The sequence below is a fragment of the Branchiostoma lanceolatum genome, chromosome 9, assembly GCF_035083965.1.
Source record: "Branchiostoma lanceolatum isolate klBraLanc5 chromosome 9, klBraLanc5.hap2, whole genome shotgun sequence".
NCBI classification, from domain to species: domain Eukaryota; kingdom Metazoa; phylum Chordata; class Leptocardii; order Amphioxiformes; family Branchiostomatidae; genus Branchiostoma; species Branchiostoma lanceolatum.
Window position 1 is genome coordinate 7542592 of NC_089730.1, and position 23679 is coordinate 7566270.

The 23679-nt window shown below is 45.0% G+C and overlaps 2 protein-coding genes across 3 annotated transcripts; both read left to right on the forward strand.

Annotated features, from left to right (window-relative positions):
- The first annotated feature begins 54 nt into the window (after positions 1-54).
- On the forward strand, positions 55-16297 carry LOC136441240 (monoacylglycerol lipase abhd6-A-like). Of its 2 annotated transcripts, XM_066437415.1 has the most exons (10): positions 55-122; positions 9059-9331; positions 10678-10816; positions 11539-11698; positions 12156-12269; positions 12912-13044; positions 13793-13941; positions 14176-14230; positions 14649-14749; positions 15554-16297. In XM_066437415.1, the coding sequence occupies exons 2-10, from the start codon at positions 9316-9318 to the stop codon at positions 15716-15718; spliced, it is 1032 nt and encodes a 343-aa protein (XP_066293512.1). In that variant the 5' UTR covers positions 55-122; positions 9059-9315; the 3' UTR covers positions 15719-16297. The 2 variants fall into 2 exon arrangements, with proteins under 2 accessions (XP_066293512.1, XP_066293513.1); XM_066437416.1 differs by lacking the exon at positions 55-122 and having other exon boundaries at positions 9031-9331.
- Positions 16149-23679, forward strand: LOC136442065 (monoacylglycerol lipase ABHD6-like). The gene is made up of 7 exons (XM_066438668.1): positions 16149-16163; positions 19896-20009; positions 20491-20630; positions 21155-21281; positions 21501-21555; positions 22318-22418; positions 23072-23679. The coding sequence occupies exons 1-7, from the start codon at positions 16149-16151 to the stop codon at positions 23234-23236; spliced, it is 717 nt and encodes a 238-aa protein (XP_066294765.1). The 3' UTR covers positions 23237-23679.

Here is a 23679-nt window from a genome sequence, read left to right on the forward strand (position 1 = left end):
CAAGGTTACGGGTCGGAGTTGAAATCTGACCGGGGCAGATTTGAACTCCGACCCGGAACCTTCAAGGTGAAATCCAATCCTTATGATCCCTTCTGCAAACGGTGTCAACAAGGAATCAGGAAGTTAGTTGGGTGCCGAAGTTCTTCGACATATGCCGAATAGGGCCTATTTAACTAAGATAGTAAACTATCTACACTGCGCAATCATTGAATCATCCTTAATGAGTTATGGGGTAGTGCCGAAGTCGCGTGATGAAAGAGGACGGGTGGGTGGGGGCGCTAAAACCAAGAGCCCGACTCCTCGCTACTTTTGTCCAACCCTTGCTCACTCTGTCCGGGACCTGCCTTCCACCACGCTCCTCGGCGTTGCGGATGATTTCAGTTAACTACACAGCATGGTCAACTGCCGCTCCTTTTATAGCATTAGGTGATGTCATTGGCGGATTGATCCAATTATAGCGCAGTGTAAATAGTAAACTATCTACACTGCGCAATCATTGAATCATCCTTAATGAGTTATGGGGTAGTGCCTACGTCGCTACGTTCTATCCTGATAGCCCTACTTATATCAACCTTTCTTCATGACCGTAGGCAATTCATAACTACAACCCCCATACTCATCCAAACCGCCACAACCTAAACCTATCCCATTCTCATCCCATTCTCATCCCATCCTAATCAGCACCTTTTCGGACGGGTGACAGAAAAATATATTAAAACCCCAAGCCAATAATCGCAAAAATATTCCCTCTTTGCACAGGCTTGGCACAAAAACCGACATACCGCAAATAAACTGCATAACGTTGACTTACAGTAATCTTGCCGTAAGGCTAATTGTACGTCTCTATGTACAACATTCTTACCTCGAACCAAACGCATCGTCTATCCCCCATCCTAATCACTTACTGGGACGTAAATGAGCACACATGTAGTATTCACCAAATATGGGGGGATGACACAATTGACATCTGGGACGAGTTAGGGCACTGTCCCTGATTGATAAACCTCCCGGACCATGCGGTCCGGAGTCAGTCTGAAGTCCATCTCCGTGTGTGCTGCTGTGCCTCTCTTAGCCTTGTTCTTACCACATAACAATTGGTGGCAGCGGCCTATACTTCCGAGTATATTTTATCCACGCCATGGCAGCCGCACAACGTTCGACTCCCCCCGAGACCCCCCCCCCCCGTCCTTCGACGGGAGCGACGACTTCCAGTTCTGGAGCCAGCAATTCGATGCCTGGGCCGAGTCCCAACCACTGGACGACCCATGCAGCGAAGCTGCGCCACCTCCCCACCTACCTCACCGGCGCAGCGTTCGGCTACTACACCGAACTGCCGGACGCTACCAAAGGCCACAGTATGAATCCCACCTCATCTCCGAACTCTGCACCCGACTTGGAATTCGTAAAACGCGCACATCGCCCTACCACCCACAGGGCGACGGCAAAGTCGAGCGATTTAACCGGACGATGAAAGACATACTTGCGAAGTGTTTAGCAGGGCGCGAGAACGACTGGGACAGAATCCTACCCCACGTCGCCCTGGCCTACAACACCAGCCGCCACACCACCTCCAAGCGCTCTCCTTTCTACCTCGTCCACGGCCGAGAAGCCCACCTACCAGTGGACGTCGCCTGTCAGCTACCAGCCACAACAGCACACCTGGCCGACCTGACGACAGCCATCACGTCAGTCCGCGACGCCATCGCCCAGTCCCATCAGACGCAAGACCAACATCAAGCCCCCCGTGTCAACTACCACCAGTACAGAGTCGGTGATCGCGTCTGGCTTCACCATCCACCTTTAGCACTGTACAAACTCCGTCTCCCTTGGACTGGACCGTTCACGGTCATGGCCACCCTACCACCCGGTGAGCCAGCGCCCATCCTGTATCGTATACAACATGACACCGGTCGCCAGCGCCAACAAGTAGTCCATCACAACCGACTGAAGCCGTACATCGCCCCTACCCGCCGACTCCTGCCACACACATACCCAATATGTATTTGGATCTGCCTTTAATCTCCCTCCACTGACTAGGTGGAAACCAAACCTATCACCGTCAACAGAGGATCACGTCTTCCTTTAGTTAATGGCCTAGCTTGTGGATGATGACAATATCTTAATCCAAGACCCTCTCTCATCATAAAGTGATATCGCGTCTCCAAAACTAGGAGCTGCTCAATCCAAACCAAAATGCCATTCTAGTTCACCCAAGAACCTCTCACCGGCAACAGAGGATCACGTCTTCCTTTAGTTTAGCCTAGCTTATGGATGATGACAATATCTTAATCCAAGACCCTCTCTCATCAGAGAGTGATATCGTGTCTCCAAAACTAGGAGCTGCTAAATCCAAACCAAAATGCCATTCTAGTTCACCAGAGAAGAACCAATAAAGCCAGGGAACATCTTCCGACGCCTCAGCCTTTCTTTACCGACAAGGACAGGGTCTGAAAACCGCTGCAGACTAAAGCTTACCTTACGCCTAATATTTCCTCGAATGGGCGGGTCTGGTAAGCGCCGTCCTGCTCGAAGCCCCGTTGAAGCTCGTTGTGAGTCAAACGCCTAAGCCAGCCTCTCTTCAACTCTAAGAAGTGCATTTGAACCCATACTCAAACTCGAGCAGACCATTTCCCTTACTCTACCGTCAAGTAAACTTGCGTTTATCCGGCTTCCGACCTACAGCCCCAATCAAAAGATGGCTTTACCATCGATGGGCCCAGTCGTTTGAGACGAAAAAATATCTAAAATAGCTCTTCGCTTCCACGCCTTAACTGGGCCGGATCGCCTAAACCCGTTGGCCTAGACCCCATCTGGCGTAGTCGCACCCGCTGCCGGCAACTTATCCCCTTAGCTAACATTTTTTAAGGAACAGATTTCTCTCCCATCTTGCATTTCTCCTAGGTTTAAACTCCCATGCCCTACAAGGACATAGCCACTGTTACCATCTACCAACGGTCTCCCAATGTACCTACCGTGACCGAAATAACAATGACTGTTTTCTAAGAGCAATCTGTCACAGTTTCAGTCCATGCGCACCGTCCCTTCAGCACTCCCGGCTTGTGTCTTACTCATATGCATGACGAGACCATCGATATCGCCATTGAGTGCCTCTATCCACCACGAGCGTGACCTATCAACCTTCAGCGCTAGTCATGTGTAAGACGGCATCTGACTGCGTATTACTGGTCATTCACACATAAAACGCGCCGAACAGACACTCTCGTGGCGAGAGTAACGAACGTCACATGCCCGATACCAAATTACTTCCTGCTTGCCAAGTGTGTCACCGCCGGACCGCCCATCAATTGGTGCCTCTCTTGCAAATCGCCACTATAACAGCCAAGTGACCCGACAACATGCACGACAAATACTCTCGCCTGTCAAATGTGCTACCAGCATTCGCACTCGAAAATGCGCCACAATGACACTCAACTGACGATGTCGCCGAACCTGACATGCACGACGCAAACTCTTTGCCGCCCTATTATCCGACAGCGAGAGCGTGCAATAAACACCAAAATACCTCTCAACCGACAACATCGTCGTACATAACATGGGGCACGTAAATCTTACAACCCTTGCCATGTGATCCTCCGCCCAGCTGGTAGTGCTACCATGTCGAGTGTACGTGTGCAAACAGCCACCTTACAACATTGATGCGCCGCACCTGCACAATTCAAAGTCATCTGGCGCTCGCCATACGAGCCACACACTTAACCTTTCAACAACTAGGTCATAAACGTATTCCCATGGCAACGAATACCTACTAACGCTCGCCATGTAGGTCACGCTCGCCTTCCCGACACACCGCATGCACGTTACACACCCTTCACGAGCATGATGTATGCCACATGCACGAATGCCTGCCCTAAGACATACCAAAGAAGACCCTACCCTACCGAGGATATTGACAAACCCCACATGCACGACGTAACCCTTCACGATCGCCACGTGTGTCATGCTCGCCATTAGCCATCCGTACTAAGATCGTGCCAAATAACATTCAACGGAGGATATAGACGACACCACATGCACGTCGTAAATCTCCTCACACTCACCATGTGTGTCACGCGTCAGTGTGCCCGCACTGAAACGTGCCAAATGAACACTCCACTGAAGACAACGACGAACACCGCCTAAACGACGTATACCCTTCACACTCACCATGTGTATCACGCTCGTTCTGCCCGCCAACGAGTGTCCGCACAAACTGTGCCCAAAGAAACCCTCCACTAAGGACATCAACTGACACCACATGCATGACGTATACCCTTCACACCCGCCATGTGTATCACGCTCGACCACCCTACAACGAACGTCCGCATTAAAACTGTGTCATAAGAATATTCCACTGACACCAAATGCCCGATGTTAAGCCTGTGAGCCTCGTCCTGTGAGTCACGCCCGATAGCCCGACCGTGAGTGTCCACACTAAATGTGCCACAGAAATATACCACTGGGACATGGACGAACACCACATGCACGATGTGAGGCCCGTGAGCCCCGCCCTGTGAGTCCCGCTCGACAGCCCGACAGCGAGTGTCCACACCAAATGCACCAAAAACGCTCCAGTGAGGACACCATATACACGATATACTATATCCTTCCCACCCAACCTATGTATCGCTCGACTGCCCCTCCGCGAGTGCCCGCACTAAATGCGCTAGATACCCCTCCCCTGAGGGCATAGACACGTACCACATGCACGATGTAACGTGTCTGCAACTCTCGATCTCGCGATGTGTCACGCTCCACCACGAGTGCCCGCACTCATTGTGCAAAGGAACACTCAACTGAGGACATCAAAGAACACCACCACGACACAAATCCCATGTTACGGGTGTCACACTCGAAGGCCCCTCAGCGAGCGTCCGCGCCAATTGTACCGAAGAACACTACACTCAACTGAGGAGATCGACGAACATCACCACGACGCACACATCTGTCACGCTACGTGTATCACCGATCGACTGTCCCTCAGCTAGTGCCAGCACTAAAATGTGCCAAATAACACTCAACTGAGGACATCGACGAACACCACTACGACGTACACATCTCTCACGTCACGTGTCACACTCGACTGCCCCACAGCAAGTGCCCGCGTTAATCGCGCCTAAGAGCACTCAACTGAAGACATCGACGAACACCACTACGACGTGTAAATTGCTCGTGTCACGCGTGTCACGCTCGACTACCCCACAGCGAATGCCCACACTAATTGTGCCTAAGAACACTCAACCGAGGACATCAACGAACATCACGACGTGCCCAATTGTCACGTCACATGTGTCACCGCTCGACTGCCCCTCAGTTAGTGTCAGCACTCAACTGTGCCAAATAAAACTCAACTGAGGGCATCGACGAACATCACCACGACGTACACACCTCTCAAGTCACGTGTGTCACCGATCGACTGTCTCTCAGCTAGTGCCAGCACTAAAATGTGCCAAAAAACACTCAACTGAGGACATCGACGAACATCACCACGACGTACACATCTGTCACGCTACGTGTATCACCGCTCTACTACCCCTCAGCTAATGTCAGCACTAAAATGTGCCAAATAACACTCAACTGGTGACATCAACGAACATCACCACGACGTACACATCTGTCACGTTACGTGTGTCACCGCTCGACTGCCCCTCAACTAGTGTCAGCGCTAAAATGTGCCAAATAACACACGACTGGGGACATCGACGAACATCACCACGACGTACACATCTGTCACGTTATGTGTATCACCGGTCGACTGCCCCCCAGCTAGTGTCAACACTAAAATGTGCCAAATAACACTCAACTGAGGACATCGACGAACATCACCACGACGCACACATCTGTCACGTTATGTGTATCACCGGTCGACTGCCCCTCAGCTAGAGACAGCGCTAAAATGTGCCAAATAACACTCAACTGAGGACATCGACGAACATCACCACGACGTACACATTTGTCACGTCACGTGCGTCACCGCTCGACTGCCCCTCAGCTAGTGTCATCACTAAAATGTGCCAAATAACACTCAACTGAGGACATCGACGAACACCACCACGACGCACACATCTGTCACGTTATGTGTATCACCGCTCGACTGCCCCTAAGCTAGCGTCAGCACTAAAATGTGCCAAATAACACTCAACTGAGGACATCGACGAACATCACCACGACGCACACATCTGTCACGTCACGTGTGTCACCGCTCGGCTGCCCCTCAGCTAGTGTCAGCACTAAAAATGTGCCAAATAACACTCAACTGGGGACGTCGACGAACATCACCACGACGCACAAATCTCTCACGCCACGTGCGTCACCGCTCGACTGCCCTTCAGCTAGTGTCAGCACTAAAAATGTGCCAAATAACACTCAACTGGGGACGTCGACGAACATCACCACGACGTACAAATCTCTCACGTCACGTGTCACCGCTCGACTGTCCCTCAGCTAGTGTCAGCACTAAAATGTGCCAAATAACACTCAACTGGGGACGTCGACGAACATCACCACGACGCACCCATCTGTCATGTCACGTGTGTCACCGCTTGACTGCCCCTCAGCCAGTGTCAGCACTAAAATATGCCAAATAACACTCAACTGGTGACGTCGACGAACATCACCACGACGTACAAATTTCTCACGTCACGTGTGCAACCGCTCGACTGCCCCTCTGCTAGTGTTAGCACTAAAATGTGCCAAATAACACTCAACTGGGGACGTCGACGAACATCACCACGACGTACACATTTGTCACGTCACGTGTGTCACCGCTCGACTGCCCCTCAGCTAGTGTCAGCACTAAAATGTGCCAAATAACACTCAACTGGGGACGTCGACGAACATCACCACGACGTACAAATTTCTCACGTCACGTGTGCAACCGCTCGACTGCCCCTCTGCTAGTGTTAGCACTAAAATGTGCCAAATAACACTCAACTGGGGACGTCGACGAACACCACCACGACGTACACATTTGTCCCGTCACGTGTGCAACCGCTCGACTGCCCCTCTGCTAGTGTTAGCACTAAAATGTGCCAAATAACACTCAACTGGGGACGTCGACGAACACCACCACGACGTACAAATCTCTCAGTAATACGTACCTCATATTGCTACTCGACAGTTGTCCACGGCATCCCTAATGTCTCCACCGCACGCCTCTCTACTCCAGCATGTTTTCTCCCGTCTCGGTAGCGACTGCTGCAGCCGAAGTGGTTGTCATTTCTGTCACCGCAGTCTCCCATCTTCCGGAGTGACTTGCCAGCCTAAAATAAACAACACCCATGAGACAACCACTCGTAAACGAAGCAAAGGAAAATCAACAAACAACACGTCTCAAAAGAAACGAGCTCCGAAAAGCCTGAAGCCCTCGCCTATAAATTACAAACAAACGCGGAGCTTGTTCCACCATCGCTTCTCTGTCACTGCAAGGTTCTTGTCCGCCACAATTGGTAGGCAGCTTTTCATAGGCAGTACCGGCCTCCAGGGCGCCAAACTGTAGACAACAAAACACAAAACGTATCGCATCAGGCATAATCAGAACAAAAACGCAGACAAACATGTCCGGCGTCTCCGTCATACAAATGCAAATCACCGAAATACGATTCAAAGAAAGAAAACCCAAGTACGCCGGACTCCCGCCAAAATTCCTGCAGACAAAAATGGTGGCAGCAGGTCAGCTGCCCTGGCAGATGCCACTTCACGCCATTGCCACAGGTCCTGCAACTCTCGAGTAGGCAGCCCCAAGTGTCCGCGTGTCCCATCCTTCTGGGTGCTGAGTTGGACTCTGACGAGGCCCATCCAGCACTTGAACAACGGCGGCGACTTTCTTGGTGTAACGCCTGCCTGACGTGCTAAACATGTCCGCTGCGGAACCGCTTGCCTCCTAAGTGTTGACTGCCGGGGTCGCCTGTTGTGTGAAGTCCTGCAAACTCGCAGTGGGTACCCGTGGAGCTTGGCTTATCACTGTAAAGGCACACAACACCACTTAATGGCCGAAGCAAAACACACAAAACACACGCTACCCACCCAAGGAAACTTACATCGAAAGGGAAGAACAAGTCCCAATCCGACCGAGGGCCAGGACACCGATTTGCCAAGGCCGAAAGCTCCACTCAGGTACCCTTCCCTTACCATTTACTGTAAACCACCCGAGTAACCCTGTTACGAAAACCAGAGAACAAAAGAAATTCTCCACGCATACAAATGCAAATGTCCCACGTGCAAAAAAGCCGCCAAAATCCCGTCGACAAAAACAGCTGCAACGAGAAATCGTCAAAACACGCTAAAAAAGGCACTTGAGAAAACCCCGAGGTTAAAACAAGCTACAAAACACCCCAGGAAACAAACCCAACTCGTAAAAACGAAGCCACAAGCAGAAAACTGAAAAACGGGAAAATAACAGCCGTCAACTAAACTCGTTACGGCCTAAAAACAAAACGTCCCCCGCTCTGCCAAAACCAGCTCAGTAACTAGCCAAACCTTGACCGAAATTCGGTCGTGGTAGTCCAGAAAACCTCTCCTAGGACTCAAGACGCTGCCAAAGGCCGCTCGAAGCACCGGTGGACGCACACTCCATTGTAAGAAGACCCCACTTCGAGCCCGGGACAGACTGCCCACCACGTCCAGTCGTTGCTAGGATTTCAGTTAACTACACAGCATGGTCAACTGCCGCTCCTTTTATAGCATTAGGTGATGTCATTGGCGGATTGATCCAATTATAGCGCAGTGTAAATAGGGATACACATCAACTACAAGTGTTCTATCTACTTCTATGATATTTCATTGATTTGCTTCACACTGTAGACCAATAGTAAGGCCGCTGTGAGAATACTACTGAACCCCACAAATAGACTTAATCCGTCAATAGTTTAATCAACATGTTGGTTGATCGATTGGTTCACCGATTGATCAATCGATTGATCCATTGTTTGTTTCCTTGTTGTTGTTGTTTTTTGTTTGTTTATTTGTTTGTTTGCTTGATTTATCGATTGCTTGACTGTAGGATTTGGACTGCTCTTGCATAATGTATTTTGTGTTATGCCTTTTTTCATCCCTTCTTCAGAATTCCAAGTCTACATGGGTCGAAGATCACGAGTCTTAAATCCCCACGTGGTCGGCATGTGATCTTTGTTTACATTCATGATAAGCCCCAAAGGACAGAGTTCACAACATCTGTATTCTACGTATTCACCGGTGTGTGGGTCGCCTTTTGTCAGCAGTATCCGGTTGCGTACAGCTTTAGCGACTTAGCCTTGAGAAAAAGTTGTAAGACCTGTTGAGCCAGTAGTTTCCCAGCAACACAAGCGGCTGACTTCATAGATGTGTACCCTCAGTGGTAAGTGTCCATGTATTTATTCTGAGTCAGTTTTGCAAGACCGTCAGTTGAATATTATATATGTATATATGATTTACCTGTATATGAATATTTGACTGTACATATCCTTACAAGAGTGTCCATTTGAAGGTATAACGTTAGATATAGAACAGGTATAATCTAAAGTCTCATGACAAATGTTACTAGGGAGTGTCGTGGGAATATTCAAATTAAATCCGTACTATCCTGTTCATGTACACGATAGTTTTTTGTCATATTGTCCTCTAATAACAAAGGAAACATCGTGAGTATAACGTTATAAACTTAGCATAAAACCATTGAACATACACTCCAACTACTCTTAGCAGATTTTAGGTTGCTATTGGCTTAAACAAATATGTTGCTGGCGATTATTTGCATAAGCAAGGGACACCGTGACAAAGTCAGAAAGTTAACCATGTTTATTCGCGTTATCGTGTAAACTGGGGCATTCTGTACCCTGGGCGTGGCAACCATATTTTGTACCTGACACTTAATGTATATACAGACGAAGCCACTTAATTGCACCTCGGATAAACGCACCTTCCATTTAATTGCACCGAATCCCAATATCCAAAACCGTTTCCCATTCACTGCATTGTTAGTGACTCCGCATATCTGCACCGCGCATGGTCACCAATGTCGGATAACTGCACCAATTTTTTTCAAAAATCCTCGACAAGTTAACTGAAAAGGTGCACTAAAATCGGCAAACGCGGTACAAATGAGCCGATACCTGCCGCTGTTAAGGCGCAATACCGCCAATATGTTTAAAACTGTTTTGAGTAACAAAAGAAGGCAGTCTCCATCGACAGTTACGTTGATAGGAATCGTAAGGGAGGTCCCGGGCGGGTCACCCGTAATCAGTAACCAAATTTTAGTTTCAATTCCTAGTTTCATGGCGGTACATGATTTACGTAAATCGACAATTGCAACTGCATTCTACGTAATGTGACACAGAAACTGTTATCCCATGAGTGGCATGACGATGTTTCAGAATGCCTCCCCTGTAACATTACGTGTGTTGTAATGCGGTAGATTGCATGGAAAAATGAAAGAATGCAAAATCTTTTAAAACAGGTTCGTAGTCATTTCTTTATTTTCAGCAAAGTGTCAATAAATAAAGTTAATAACTGAATAATTTCGTCTATTTTCTTTGTGCTAGTGTTTCTGACTAACAATACACCCCCTCGCCCATGGTGGTGCGGTCCAGCTGGGCATTTCGCATAATTGCACCAGCCGGATAATTGCACCAAAATCGCTGACAAATGGGTGGTGCAGTTAAGCGGATTCTACTGTACATGTATTCTCTGTCCTTCTATAACTAGGTGACGGCGCCGACATGAGCGCCATCCCCCTCTTCAGACTGCTGGTGGCCGGTGTGTCTACCGTGACCCTTGTACCCTTGGTCTCACTCGTATTTGTCTATAACACCAAACCGGATATCATCATTAAAGCGATCAGAAAGTAAGATCTTATTATCTATTACATACATATATATATAGGCTTATAGCAACGAACCAACCAATCAACCAACCAACCAACCAACCAACCAATCACTCAACCAATCACTCAATCAATCAATCAACCAATCAATAACCTTTGCTTTATTTCATTTTAGCAATTCAATAACTTAGCAATCAACCAATCTATAATCTTTATTTTATCTCACTTTAGCGATCACTTGATGAGATATGATCCTCCCTTTTCTGCAGCAAAATGAAAATTACATCTTTAAGTAGTAAAATTTTAGACTGAATAACATACATCCCATGTACAGTTCCGATTATTATGTAATACATAGTCAAATCTCTTGCAAGATTGACCCTATACAAAATGGATCTTCTAAATGCTGATACTGTATAGCCTGGAATCCAAACCTATAATAGGTTTGGATTCCAGGCTAGATACTGTATGATGTTGAGCATGGCTCAAGCCCTTCATCAGTTTATGCCTTCATAAGTATGCGCTGTTCCTGTTTTCTACAAAAAGATATGTTTCAAAGCCGACCAAATTAGAACGTTTTGCCAGCTCTCCACCAACGTCTTGTTTTACAAACGTCCGTCCTAGCGGCCACACAATATTCGCCATCACCCGGTCACACAGTTCTCTCATTTCTGTCCTAAGCTTACTTTAATGCCGATAATACGAAAGTCTGTGTACTCAAGTCAAAGTGTGTTGTACAACAGGGCGGTAATATGGCGGGCTGGACTTACCGTGAAATTTGTGACAGTCGACGGTTACCGGTTCGCATACGGCGAGAGGGGACGTCCTAGCGAGACTCAACCGTCAATCCTTTTCCTTCACGGCTTCTCAACTTCTAAGGACACCTGGGCCAGATTCATAACGGTATGAAAACGAGGAGTAATCCATTTTGTGCAGGAAACTTGACGACAGCGCCCTCTCCCTCTAGATGTATTTACTTTTATCATAGTGGGGTCCACCTTTCGCTCAGTTTTGTATAAAACTGAAAAACGTACTTTTACATTTATCCATACCTCCTGCAAACTGTACATAATTCGCATGTATAGTAAATACAATGAAGAGAAAATGTTAATGCCAATGTCGATGAAAGTTATACATCAAGGTAATTAATGAGATGCCCAATACTCACATCACAACGTCGTATTTTTACATCATGTACGTCGCTATACATTGTGATAGTGTTGTTTGAACTTATCATGTATAGAAATCACAAAATAATTGACTTTCAAATCCGATTTTCGGGCCCTTATATTGCTTGGGTTATATCTAAGTTAAAGCATCAAATAATGAAGTCATTTTTGTTTTCCCACTCAACCCACAGGCTCTTCCCAAAAATCTGCACATCATAACGTTAGACCTCCCCGGCCATGGCGAGTCCGACCGGAACCCTAACCAGGATCTCTCCATGGAGGGCCATGCAAACACCGTACATAAGGTATGGTGAGCTAGCTGTACACACATTTACCATGGGAGCCCAGACTAGGACCGGATCGCTAGCGGTTCCCTTCGGCGGCCCAAGAAAGTCAGCCCGCCAGTTCTAAATTAACGCTCCGGGGAGTTGTAGCCCGGGGAGTGGATGGGCCGGTCAACTCTCGGGCTAGGACTCCCCCGGTGCGTTAATTTGTATATCGACGGACTTGGAGCTCTGGGCCGCCGAAGGAACCGGCTAGAAGGAACCGGCTAAAAGGCCCGATAAACAGTCTGGTTCCCAGGGTAACAGCTTGGTAAAAATGACCGCTTCCTCGCCCTCTTTTCTTCTCTTGCCTTCTTGCTCTCTGTCTCACTGTGCGAGTGTACGTGTCTTCTTTTTTTTACTAATCAATAAACTCTTATTATCAAGTTTACTATTAAGTTGAACCATGCAACAAAAGCCAACATTGATTTCATCGAATTTAACCGTATTGGAGGGTTCTGGCAATAATGTAGGATTCACAGATAAAAACTGTACATGTATTGATGTAACGTTAAAATTTCATGATCATTAATAGTTCATTTAAAATGAACGTATGTGTCCTAAGATTTAAGATTGACCGAGTAGTGATCTTTCTATCACCTTGTTGTTCCTGAAAATTTACAGTTTGTTTGTGCCGTTGGTCTCGATCGAAAACCGCTACACCTGGTCGGAACGTCCATGGGCGGTGGGATCGCCGGGCTGTATGCTGCCACCTACCGGAAAAACGTCGCACTGCTCACCCTCTTCTGTCCACTCGGTATGTGGTGCGCGTTGTCAGCCATTGTCAACTACTAGTATATCTTTTTCAGTTTTGCGTAAACAAAACTTATTCTAGATCTGTTCTGCAATGATAAAACCGTGATGTGAAAACATACTACATGTATTTCTATTAGATGATTGGTTACTTGAACATGATTGACGCTAAACCGACGTCGCCCAATGATTTTCTTCACAGCAGCGTTCGGTTGGCCTTCTAATACGTCTAATACATGTACTGTAAATGAATTTAAGTTCGCGTGGTTTTTATTTCGCGGTAGGGAGAAAATCGAGTGTTCGCGGTGGTTTTAGTAGCGCTACAGTCATAGGTGGGCAAAAGTACTATTTCGCGGTGGTTTTAAGTTCGCGCTGAAACTTCACCGCGAACATAAAACCACCGCGAACATTTAGTAACCGGTGATTGCTAAAGGAAAACCCACTGTTTTGCCTTCGAGTCAATGTGCGCCGCCATGTTGGTTTGTGACATCATGGGTCGGCCATCTTGTTTCTTCCTTTTCTGTGAACGTTGCAAATTGAGTTCAAGTTGTATATGATAGGTGACGCCATGGGTAGGCCATTTTTACGTACGTCTTTTTTTATATATAACTTTATTGCACAACAATTGTACAAGGTACAAAGTATGGAATCTACTGGTACTTAACTACAGTTCTATAAGGCTAATCTACTGATACAGGAGTGTATAGTATGGGATCATGAGCTTTTACAATATCTATTCTTGACCTTCGCAGGAGTGGTGTCCCCCGTTCACAGCCGTATGATGAAGGCTTTCCTGGAAGGTAGGAACATGCTGGTGCCCAAAACGATCGACGACTTCCGAGAAATGACAGAAATCAACTCCTACCGGTACAAGATCGGAAAACTAAAGCTTCCCGATCAGGTATTACGAACGTAGCATTCATGGTTCTGAAAATTCTCCTCGGAAACCTAGGTCTCCTTTTTGCTTAGAATGCCTGGAGATAATTTCTTAAATGATTTGAACGTAACGAATTAAAATGGAGTTGCATATGCTGTGTCTTTTTTAAAGAGTGGGGGGAGTGAAAAAAGTGAGGAAAACCTTTTAAGATATATCCTTTCCATTATGATCTGCCATAATTCTCGATCATCAACACAGCTCCTGTACTGTGCACTCGCTGATAGGACGCCACACAACGACTTTTTCCAGAAATGCAAGTACTTTTTTTCATCAATACTGCGCTTCAGAAATCTCCAACTTACACAAACACTAGGTGTCGTCTACACCTATGTAAGGTTAATCTTTTTAAACATCAAGATAGATATTTATCACTATTTATGTGTTGCACCTTGTTGAGTAGAAACTTGAGAAGTGGCTTTTCCATCATAATGAGAAGCCACGTGCATTTTATACCTTTGCCGAAAAGGTTATGTTTTGCACAGCGTTCGCGCGAGAACAGTGAACAGTTTAACACGACAATTCATGGATGAATTGTCTTCCGGCATGTGGGACAATTTTTCTTAGGGGACAATTTTTCCCCATGAAATTGTTCCCCATGAAATTTTCCCATGCAAGAGTCCCCCATGCAATTGTGTTTGTTTTTTAAAATCTTATTTTTCTGGTCCCTGCAGTGTCTGACGAACTGGGGCGAAAAGACAACTGGGACGTACTGCAAAGGAGCATGGGAAATATTTCTGCGCCAACACACGTGATATGGGGACGAGAGGATGACGTAAGTCTGTCAATCAAACCTCTAGAGGTCTGTACATCTGTAATAGACTGCATGACAGCTATAAGAATTGTTATTTTCCATGTGTACTTTGTGCGGAAGTAACGAAGTGTGATTTTTTGCACCATGTATGTTATAACCGTAACCAGAAGACACATCTTAAGCTAAAAAGTCTCACTGACAAGGGCTAGGGTGAGAAGTCAAACTTTTAGTGTCGACATGTCAGAGCTGTTAACGACTGGAATTCTTTACCAGATAAAGTAGTTGCAGCAGATAGCATAAACCAGTTCAAGACTAGGTTAGATGAGCACTGGGAAAGGTGCAAGTACTTTATGTGGCATCGTGTGGCACAATCGGTAGGGTGTTTCGCCCAGAATCGAGCGGTCCCGGGTTCGAAACCCCGATATGCCTCGATGTTGTGCCCTTGGGAAAGGCACTTAACACGACTTTCCTCACTCCACCCAGGTGTGAATGGGTACCTGAGTTCGGTTGGGGAGGGTCGTATTGAGGTCACCTGCTGGCGCCGAATGGCAGCCGCCAAGACCCTTGCGACAGTTCCACAAAGTGCAAGTGTGGAATATGCATCTGTTGTGTATAATATGTGATTGTAAACCCTGCAGCAATTCAGAACTGACTGCCATTGCACGGGTAATTTCTGACCAATAAACCGTTATCAAATCTTACATTATCATGATATTCAAGTACGTAGTGTGAGCACGTGAAGACCAGGACATATATTATAAAAGGCGGGCGCCTTCTCTCCTGTATGAAGTATCAAGGTATATAACTGAATTTTTTTTTTCGTAGGTTTTGGACGTCTCTGGTGCGGACATTTTACGGGAGGGAGTGCCAAACTGCCGCCTGGACATCCTCGACGACTGCGGTCACGTCGCGGTGAACGAGCGGACTCGGCAGGCGGTGGCCGTCTTCATGAACTTCAGAGAAGGGGTTCTGAACGGATACAAGAAATAAGAAGTACTTAAAAAAGCCAAGGAGGCTTGATTTAACCTCCTTAAGCTTGATAAAGCGCACATGTAACTAGTATATATGTGAATGAATATTTTCATCAGATTTATAATTCTTTTAGAGTAAGGGGCTATTTAGATCAGAAAATCGACTCCAGTCATAATGAGGGGGAACAGGTTTAGTCACGTTTGGGACCGCATGCGGATGCTTCTCACTGCATGCAGCGCCGCCTAGCGATGGGAAATAGAACCGGTCATTATTGCGATGAGAAAAGGCAGCAAAATAGACAATGAAACGTCGGCAGATGAATCACTGGGACGGCACGACAAAGAATTGTAGCACATGGAATAGTTTAGCTACCGATAGTATAACGTATAGAGCTAGAGAAGATTATATTTGGTATTGAGGGGGGTAGAACGGTAGAATATGGATGATCATGGATGTGGTGGGAGTATGTTGTGGGAAATTGTAAGTGTATGATATGTGCAATTGAAGGAGGCTAGATGGATACCGTGGGGGTCATTAACCTCCGCCAGCGAGAGCTTGTGTAAACACAGGCTACCTAAAAGACCTGCACCTAACGGAGAGCTGGAAGTGCTTCCTTATTATTTGCTGTTAACGCACATATGCCCGCAATATGGGAAATAAAGTCCTTCTAATTCTACATCAATTTACATGTCACAACTTAACTACACACTTACAACAAAAACGTAAACTCTAAGATACCACAAGAAACGCATAACCACCCCTGTAACCAAGTGGTCAACACCTGAGACTGGGAGATATCCACCCACATATACAGCTAGAATAACTCTTAATGATCACATCACACGGTCTCTTTTGACCTTTGTGTTCCGACGAGGAAAGCACGACAAGTCAGCTCTCAGGTAAGGACTAACAGTGTGTAGTCTACCTGCCACACTTTGGTGAAGTTTCCACTAAGATAAAGATATTAAAATGTCCATGATTCGGTTTGTCCAACATTGAATGTAGACCTTTATTGTACATTGCACAGGTCACATGTTAACAATCATATGCATATTCATGTACATATACTAGTACTTTCGACTTTTCTTGGTAATTGTATAGATATAGGAGGCTGTATGATTAGTTAGAGTTGGTTTATCGAAGGCTGTAAGGAATATTAATTTCTGTTTACTATTCAAGTATCTGAAGGGGGGGGGGGGGAATTCACTTTTAACATTAGCTTAATCGTTCGTAAACAAACATGCTTAGGTCTGGCCAGGTTGATCTGCTTTTGGCGTAGACCCTCCAGTCTTACTGACTAAAAAAAAATTGATAATTTCCTGGGTTGACCATAACATACTTGTCATTTTGCATGTTAGTGGTTTGGACATGGTGTTTGACAAAAGCACTAAACGGTAGAATATAATTACTGTAAATGTATTTAAGTTTGCGTGGTTTTATTTCGCGGTGGGAGAAAATGGAGTGTTTGTGATGGTTTTAGTTCACGTTTGAGACAAAGGTAGACAAGGGGGTAGGAGGGCAAAAAATTTCGTGGTGGTTTTAATTCCGCGGCAAAGAGCTTACCGTGAAAATCGCGAACATAAAACCACCGCAAACATTTCTGCATTTACAGTAGCTTATGAATTACGTAACTGGGACTCGAGAATACGACCAGGAAGACATGGACATCAGATTGCCTATAACATGTGCATGCAAACCCAAACGGTTCCCAGATGGTTCCAAAGCTCACTGCCTATTCTTGTTGTAGACATAACATAAATGTAATTTTCCTGCTTTTGTAGCAAGTCCTGTCCTTTGGAGGTGTAGAACAGGTAGTTTGTTTAAGTCACGTGGCGACGACAGGTTTTCGAGGGATTATCTTGGGAATGTTTAGATTATATGCGTGCTATCTGATGCGTGTCGACGATAGTTTTTGTTGTATTTTCTTCTAATAACAAGGGAAGATACGTGGCCGGTCGGATTTTTTTTTTGTCTCGAACGAAACTTTCCAAAGTTGCATAAAGAACACCATTTCATCTCTCTTCTCGTGACGTAAAGTTGATTTATTGTAGCAAATCCTGTTTTTTCGAAGGTATAGAACAGGTAATATTATGCAGGTATGTTTTTCTAAGTCTAGTATTAAACGATCACCAGATGTGAGTCGACTGTCGTGGGAATATTTAGATCAAATGCGGTATCCTATTTCTGTGCTAATTTCTGTGATAACCCAGTATCCAACTTCTGTGTTGACGATGCTTTTCGCTGTCTTTCTGTTTCATGACATGAAAAGATACGTCACCGGTCGGATTCTTTTTTGTACATGTCAAGCGAAACTTCGATCGCAACGTTGTACGTTCACCCTTGGATGTAACGTACGTGACTTAAGTATAGCAGATAGTCTTTATCTGTATATCAGCATGAAGGCGGAAAGTTTGAAACAGCCCTGCTATTGTGGGTTCAGTCTATAGACACTCTGGGTCTTTTAACTTCACCTCCAGATGCCTTGTGAAGTTTAGAAACGCAGCAGATAGACTTTTCTCTGTACGCTTGTGCGGAAAGTGGGAGCTACAGAATCTTAACCTCTCCTTCAGTCTAGCCACGGATCGCTGACTGAATCGGCGGCCGAACGACCCGAGGTTGGTGAAATGAGCGCTTTCCCCTTCGGCAGACTGCTCGTGGCAGGTGTAACGACCGTGACCCTAGTGCCAATGGCTTCACTGGTATACTTGTATAACACCAAACCGGAGATCTTCGCAACAACTTACAGAAAGTAAGATGTGATAGTCTAATACACAGAAATTTGATAATTTGATAAACAGTCATTCGTTTTCTACAAATATAGTAATAATAATAATAACCATTATTGTACATTCATGCCCTATCACGGGCTAAGTACAGGCATATAGATACAAAATCATGGTAATGACACACAGGTTTTCTAATACTCATCTAAAACAATGGTTCTAAAACTACTCTAATTCATAGGTTCGGCTTCTTCTCTTTGTGATGTTAGAAATATAAGTTGAGATTGACTTGTTTAATATTGCATGGTCAAAAAGCATAATAAAAATGAATTTCTCAATATTAGTAATAAAAACGTAAAGCTTTATTTTGTTTCTTCAGCAAGCCATTGTGTTTTTATGTGTGTGAAGGTTTCAAAGTTGATAAATTATAGCCTGGGCACACAGTATTCTCATTTTCCTTCAGAAATTCGAAAGACTGCACACAGGCAGTCAAAGTCATGCCTTTAAGTACTAGAGTTATCAACCAAGGATTGATCTGTCATGCATGTCTGTTCAAAAATTCGTATTTCCCGAGAGCCATAGTAGAATAGAACTTGATGGTATTAAATACTGTAGGAACATCTTCACTGAATAGCTTTAAAGAACGGCTGCAGTCAGATGTGCAAAAATTAGGTGTGACAGGCCGTTCAGTGTAATATAACCAGCTGCGGCCGCGCCGCGTGCCTGCGAAGCTGGTGTGTTACGCCGACGGGCGGTTATACCGGCTATACAGATACAGATACAGATACAGAAGTCTATCGTACTCCAGGGTGGTGGTATGGCGGGCTGGACTTACCGTGAAATACGTCACAGTCGACGGTAACCGGCTCGCATACGCCGAGAGGGGACGTCCTAGCGAGACTCAACCGTCAATCCTTTTCATTCACGGGTTCTCCACATCGAAGAGCGCTTGGGCCAGATTCGTTAAGGTAAGAAAATGTCGATGAATACATTCTATGCTGAGGAAGGTCATGCTACATTCTAAGAGACCCACCTTTGGCTTTATTTTGAATAAAACTAACAACTTTGTCGAATTGCTGCTTAAGTCAGATACCTCCTACAAGTTAAACTACACATAAAATGCATAATAAATTCAATGAAGCCATGTAAGTTATAGTTGCTAACGGTTTATCTGTTGAAATAACCATAAACTAGACATTTATCTTACGTTTGTTCAAGAAATTTGCTTAGTTTGTCTCAAGTTGTCTAATTTTATGTAACATTTCTGTGGCGCTGTGATAAGTTGTTGTACTTGAGTGTAGCGCCACTATGTCCATGTCTTTGTCTAATATTTAAAAAAAAAACTACTAGTAATCTGATTTGATGAAAGAGTGATAGACCTTTGTGAAAAAACAAAAAAGGAAGGCTATCTCATCAGTACTTGAAACACATTAATTGAATATAGTTACTTTTGCTTTTTCCTTGATCTGAAGGCTCTTCCCAAAAATCTGCACATCATAACGTTAGACCTTCCCGGTCATGGTGAGTCCGACCGGAACCCTAGCCAGGATCTCTCCATGGAGGGCCAGGCGAACACCGTACATAGGGTATGTATGGGTCATTTGTACACACTCGCTCAGTGTCTCTCCTTCTCTCTCTCTAATCTCTCGCCATCTCTCGCAATGTATCTCTTTTTTCTCTCTTTTTGCTCAATTCTTGTCATCAAGCTATTCAGTTTAAGGAGGCAACGAAAGACAGCAGCGGCTGCATTAATCTAATGACTTTGTAGGATTCTTACACTAAAGTGGGACTTACAAAGAAGAACTGCACAGTCGAAGTAATTTCTCGGGACGTATGTGTAAGTTATGATTCCAGATTGAACGAGCTCTGTATTTGTATCTGTATAGCCGGTATAACCGCCCTTTGACGTAACACACCAGCTTCGCAGGCACGCGGCGCGACATCAGCTGGTTATATTACACGGAACGGCATGTCACACCTAACTTTTGCACATCCCTAACTTTTGCACATCGACTAGCTCGAGTAACTAGTGCTGTTCTTATCATTTTTTGTCATGTATTTTCGCAGTTTGTTGATGCCTTTGGTCTCGACCAAAAACCGTTTCACCTGGTTGGGACGTCCATGGGCGGTGGGATCGCCGGGCTGTATGCTGCCACCTACCGGAAAAACATCGCACTGCTCACCCTCTTCTGTCCATTTGGTACGTAGTGCGCTTAATACGCCCATTCACGGTTCCGACTACGCATGTGCAGTGTCAAAGGTAAAGGCCCCTGAGACGTAAACAAAACCCGTCGGGATATTGTTATGCAAATCTAGACAATGTGGAGACGAGAACTGTTTACAAGCCATGGGCCTTCACCTCTGACACTGCACATGCGTAGTCGGAACCGTGAATGGGCTTGCATTTCAGCACTTTTGTTCCGTTCGGCCAGCTTTGTCATCTTTACAGTTTTGCGTAAACAAAACGTATTCTGTTATGATGCAATGATAAAACTGTGACGTGAAAAAAACCTAAACAATCGCCCAATGATATCATTTCCATTCTCCATCAGTGTTTGGCTGCAATTGGTCTTCTTACATCTCTAATATATGGTTGCTTTGATAAATTCTTAAGTTAACCCTATTCTGTTAACCCTCAACGTGCGCCGCCATTTTGTTTGTGACGTCAATGGTTGGCCATTTTGAATACCGTTTTCTTGCCCTTTCCAGGAGTCTTGACCCCTGTTTATAGCTACACGATGAAGGCTTTCCTGGAAGGTAGGAACATGCTGGTGCCCAAGACAATGGACGACTTTCGGGAAATGATGAAAATCAACTCGTACCAGTACAAGATCGGAAAACTCAAGGTCCCCGACAAGGTACCACGGACATACCATACATGGTTGTGAGAGAATTCTTATCGGAAGTCTTCCCGTTGCTTACAATTACGCCAAAGAAGCTAATTTTTTTTTTTTTTACCTTTTTCTTAATAGGTTTGAACATACCGAATAAAATTCAATTGTGTGTTTTTGAGAGATTATATCCCTCCTAATTATGATGTATCATAATTCCCTTTATCAACGCAACACGCTGTTCAGCTCCTGTACTGTGCACTGGTTGAGAGGAAAACACACAACGACTTTTTACAGAAGTGTAAGAACGCCTGTCTATATTAATATTCATATTGCGCTTCAGAAATCCGTGCACAATCACATATTCATTGAAGAAGGTTTATGATTTCGCATCCTCCCAGCAGGCCCGATATGCTCGGTTCATTACCTCCCATAGTGGCCCTGCAATTTCCAGTCTGTGAACTCGTTTCTGGCGACGTTATTGAAAAAAAGAAGTCAAACCCAACCACAACCATAGTCAACCTTAGTTTTACTTAGAACTTCCAAAGTAGACTAGATAACTATTTTTGATTTCCATGTATTTCCATGTACTTGTTTGTCTGCAATTAGCCTTCGGGCCTGAACTTACAATAAAGTTATTATTATTATATTGACAGTTGCTCATGACTAATTAACGAGGTAGCCTTATTCGGCACAAACATCCGTTATATCTTTGCTCTGAACCCAAAGTAGCGATGTAAGACGTAGCCTAATTGGTTGATAGCATCCCATCGTCCTTTGCGCTTTTGCTCTAGATGAGCAAAAGTCAACCCTCTGATTGACTGAAAGCTGTTTTGGTGGTGACGTCGCCAGAAGCGAGTTCACAGGCTGGAAAGTGCAGGGCCGCTGTGGCAGGTAATGACCCGAGCATATCGGGCCTGCTGGGAAGATGTGATTTTGTTACAGTTATCGTATAGCAGATAGATAGACATTCAGTGTTTTACTTCATCAATCTATTACTTGTATCAAATAGCTTATTCTATTGATAATGACACAATAATATTTGTTTGTCTGGTACATACAGTGTCTGATGAACTGACGCGAAAAGAGAAATGGGACGTACTGCAAAGGAGACTGGGAAATATTTCTGCGCCTACACACGTGATCTGGGGACGAGAGGATGACGTAAGTCTGTCAATCAAACCAATGATTTAGATAATGAAGACGGTGTACAGTCCATCCTTAGAGCTCTGCACACGTAACATTCAAACACTTTAAATGCAGAAATTTTCGCAGTAGTTTTATGTTCGCGGTTTTTGTTTATTGTTTATTGTTTATTGTTTATTGTTTCTTCGCATATGTACAATACAATATAAAAACAAAGAGAAATAGAGTAAAGAATACATGCAGGAGAGGCCAGAAGCCTATACGGCTTTTCGGGGGCCTCCCCCAAACTACAAATTTTTACAAAATCATATATCATCGAGACTAAGAAAAACTAACGAAACAAGAAATTGGAATTTTAAGCTCTTCACCGCGAACTTAATACCACCGCGAATTTTTTGCCCTCCTACCCACACATGCAATCGGCCATATGCTGTGGCCTTGTAAATATTTCATTGAATTTTCTTTTTTAAGCACTTTTTTCCGTTCTTACCTCTAACCGGCCGTACTGAGTGGTGCACCCTGGGTGTAATGCCACATCTGGGGGATTTGCTCTGTAAAAAATAGAAAAGATGTAGATGTCAAAACTTGGTAACAAAGCAATTGTGACATTAAAACATTTTACAGCATTTGCACAATACATGTACGTACATGCTATAGCTAAATGTTCGCAGGTTTTTGACGTCTCTGGTGCGGACATTCTGCGGGAGGGAGTGCCGAACTGCCGCCTGGACATCCTGGACGACTGCGGTCACGTCGTAACGGTCGAGCGGACTCGGCAGGCAGTGGCCGTCTTCATGAACTTCAGAGAAGAGGTTCTGAACGGATACAAGAAATAATAAGTACTTGATAAACTTAAAGCGTACATGCTGCTTGTATATCCGTGAATGAATAGTTTCATTAGATTGGTAATCACGTTGGATTAATGGGGCTATTTGGATCAGAAATAAACCTTAAAGGGGCCCGATAGCAATGTTAGGGCCCGAAAATACGATTTTGAAAGTCAATTTATCTTAAGGCGTTTCTATACATGATTAGTTCAAACAACACCATCGCAATGTATAGCGACGTCCATGGTGCAAAAAGACGAAGTCGTTGTGATGTGAGAACTCACTGAAAATCGTCGCTGGGTTTTTTTAAGGCTCATAAAACTAAGGCGATCATCGCACGGCACGTTCTTTCCATGTCTTAAAATGCGCAAAGTATGAAGTTATTACACAAATGAGCTAAACAGTGTTAGTAAATGTCACTACCATAAAGATTTCAGAATCTTTTAATTTCC

Coding starts and splice junctions, on each gene's coding strand:
- LOC136441240 (XM_066437415.1), top strand. Junction 13,045..13,792: donor CACCCTCTTCTGTCCACTCG/GTATGTGGTGCG, acceptor TGACCTTCGCAG/GAGTGGTGTCCCCCGTTCAC. Junction 13,942..14,175: donor AACTAAAGCTTCCCGATCAG/GTATTACGAACG, acceptor TCATCAACACAG/CTCCTGTACTGTGCACTCGC.
- LOC136442065 (XM_066438668.1), top strand. Junction 21,282..21,500: donor AACTCAAGGTCCCCGACAAG/GTACCACGGACA, acceptor CACGCTGTTCAG/CTCCTGTACTGTGCACTGGT. Junction 21,556..22,317: donor CAACGACTTTTTACAGAAGT/GTAAGAACGCCT, acceptor TGGTACATACAG/TGTCTGATGAACTGACGCGA.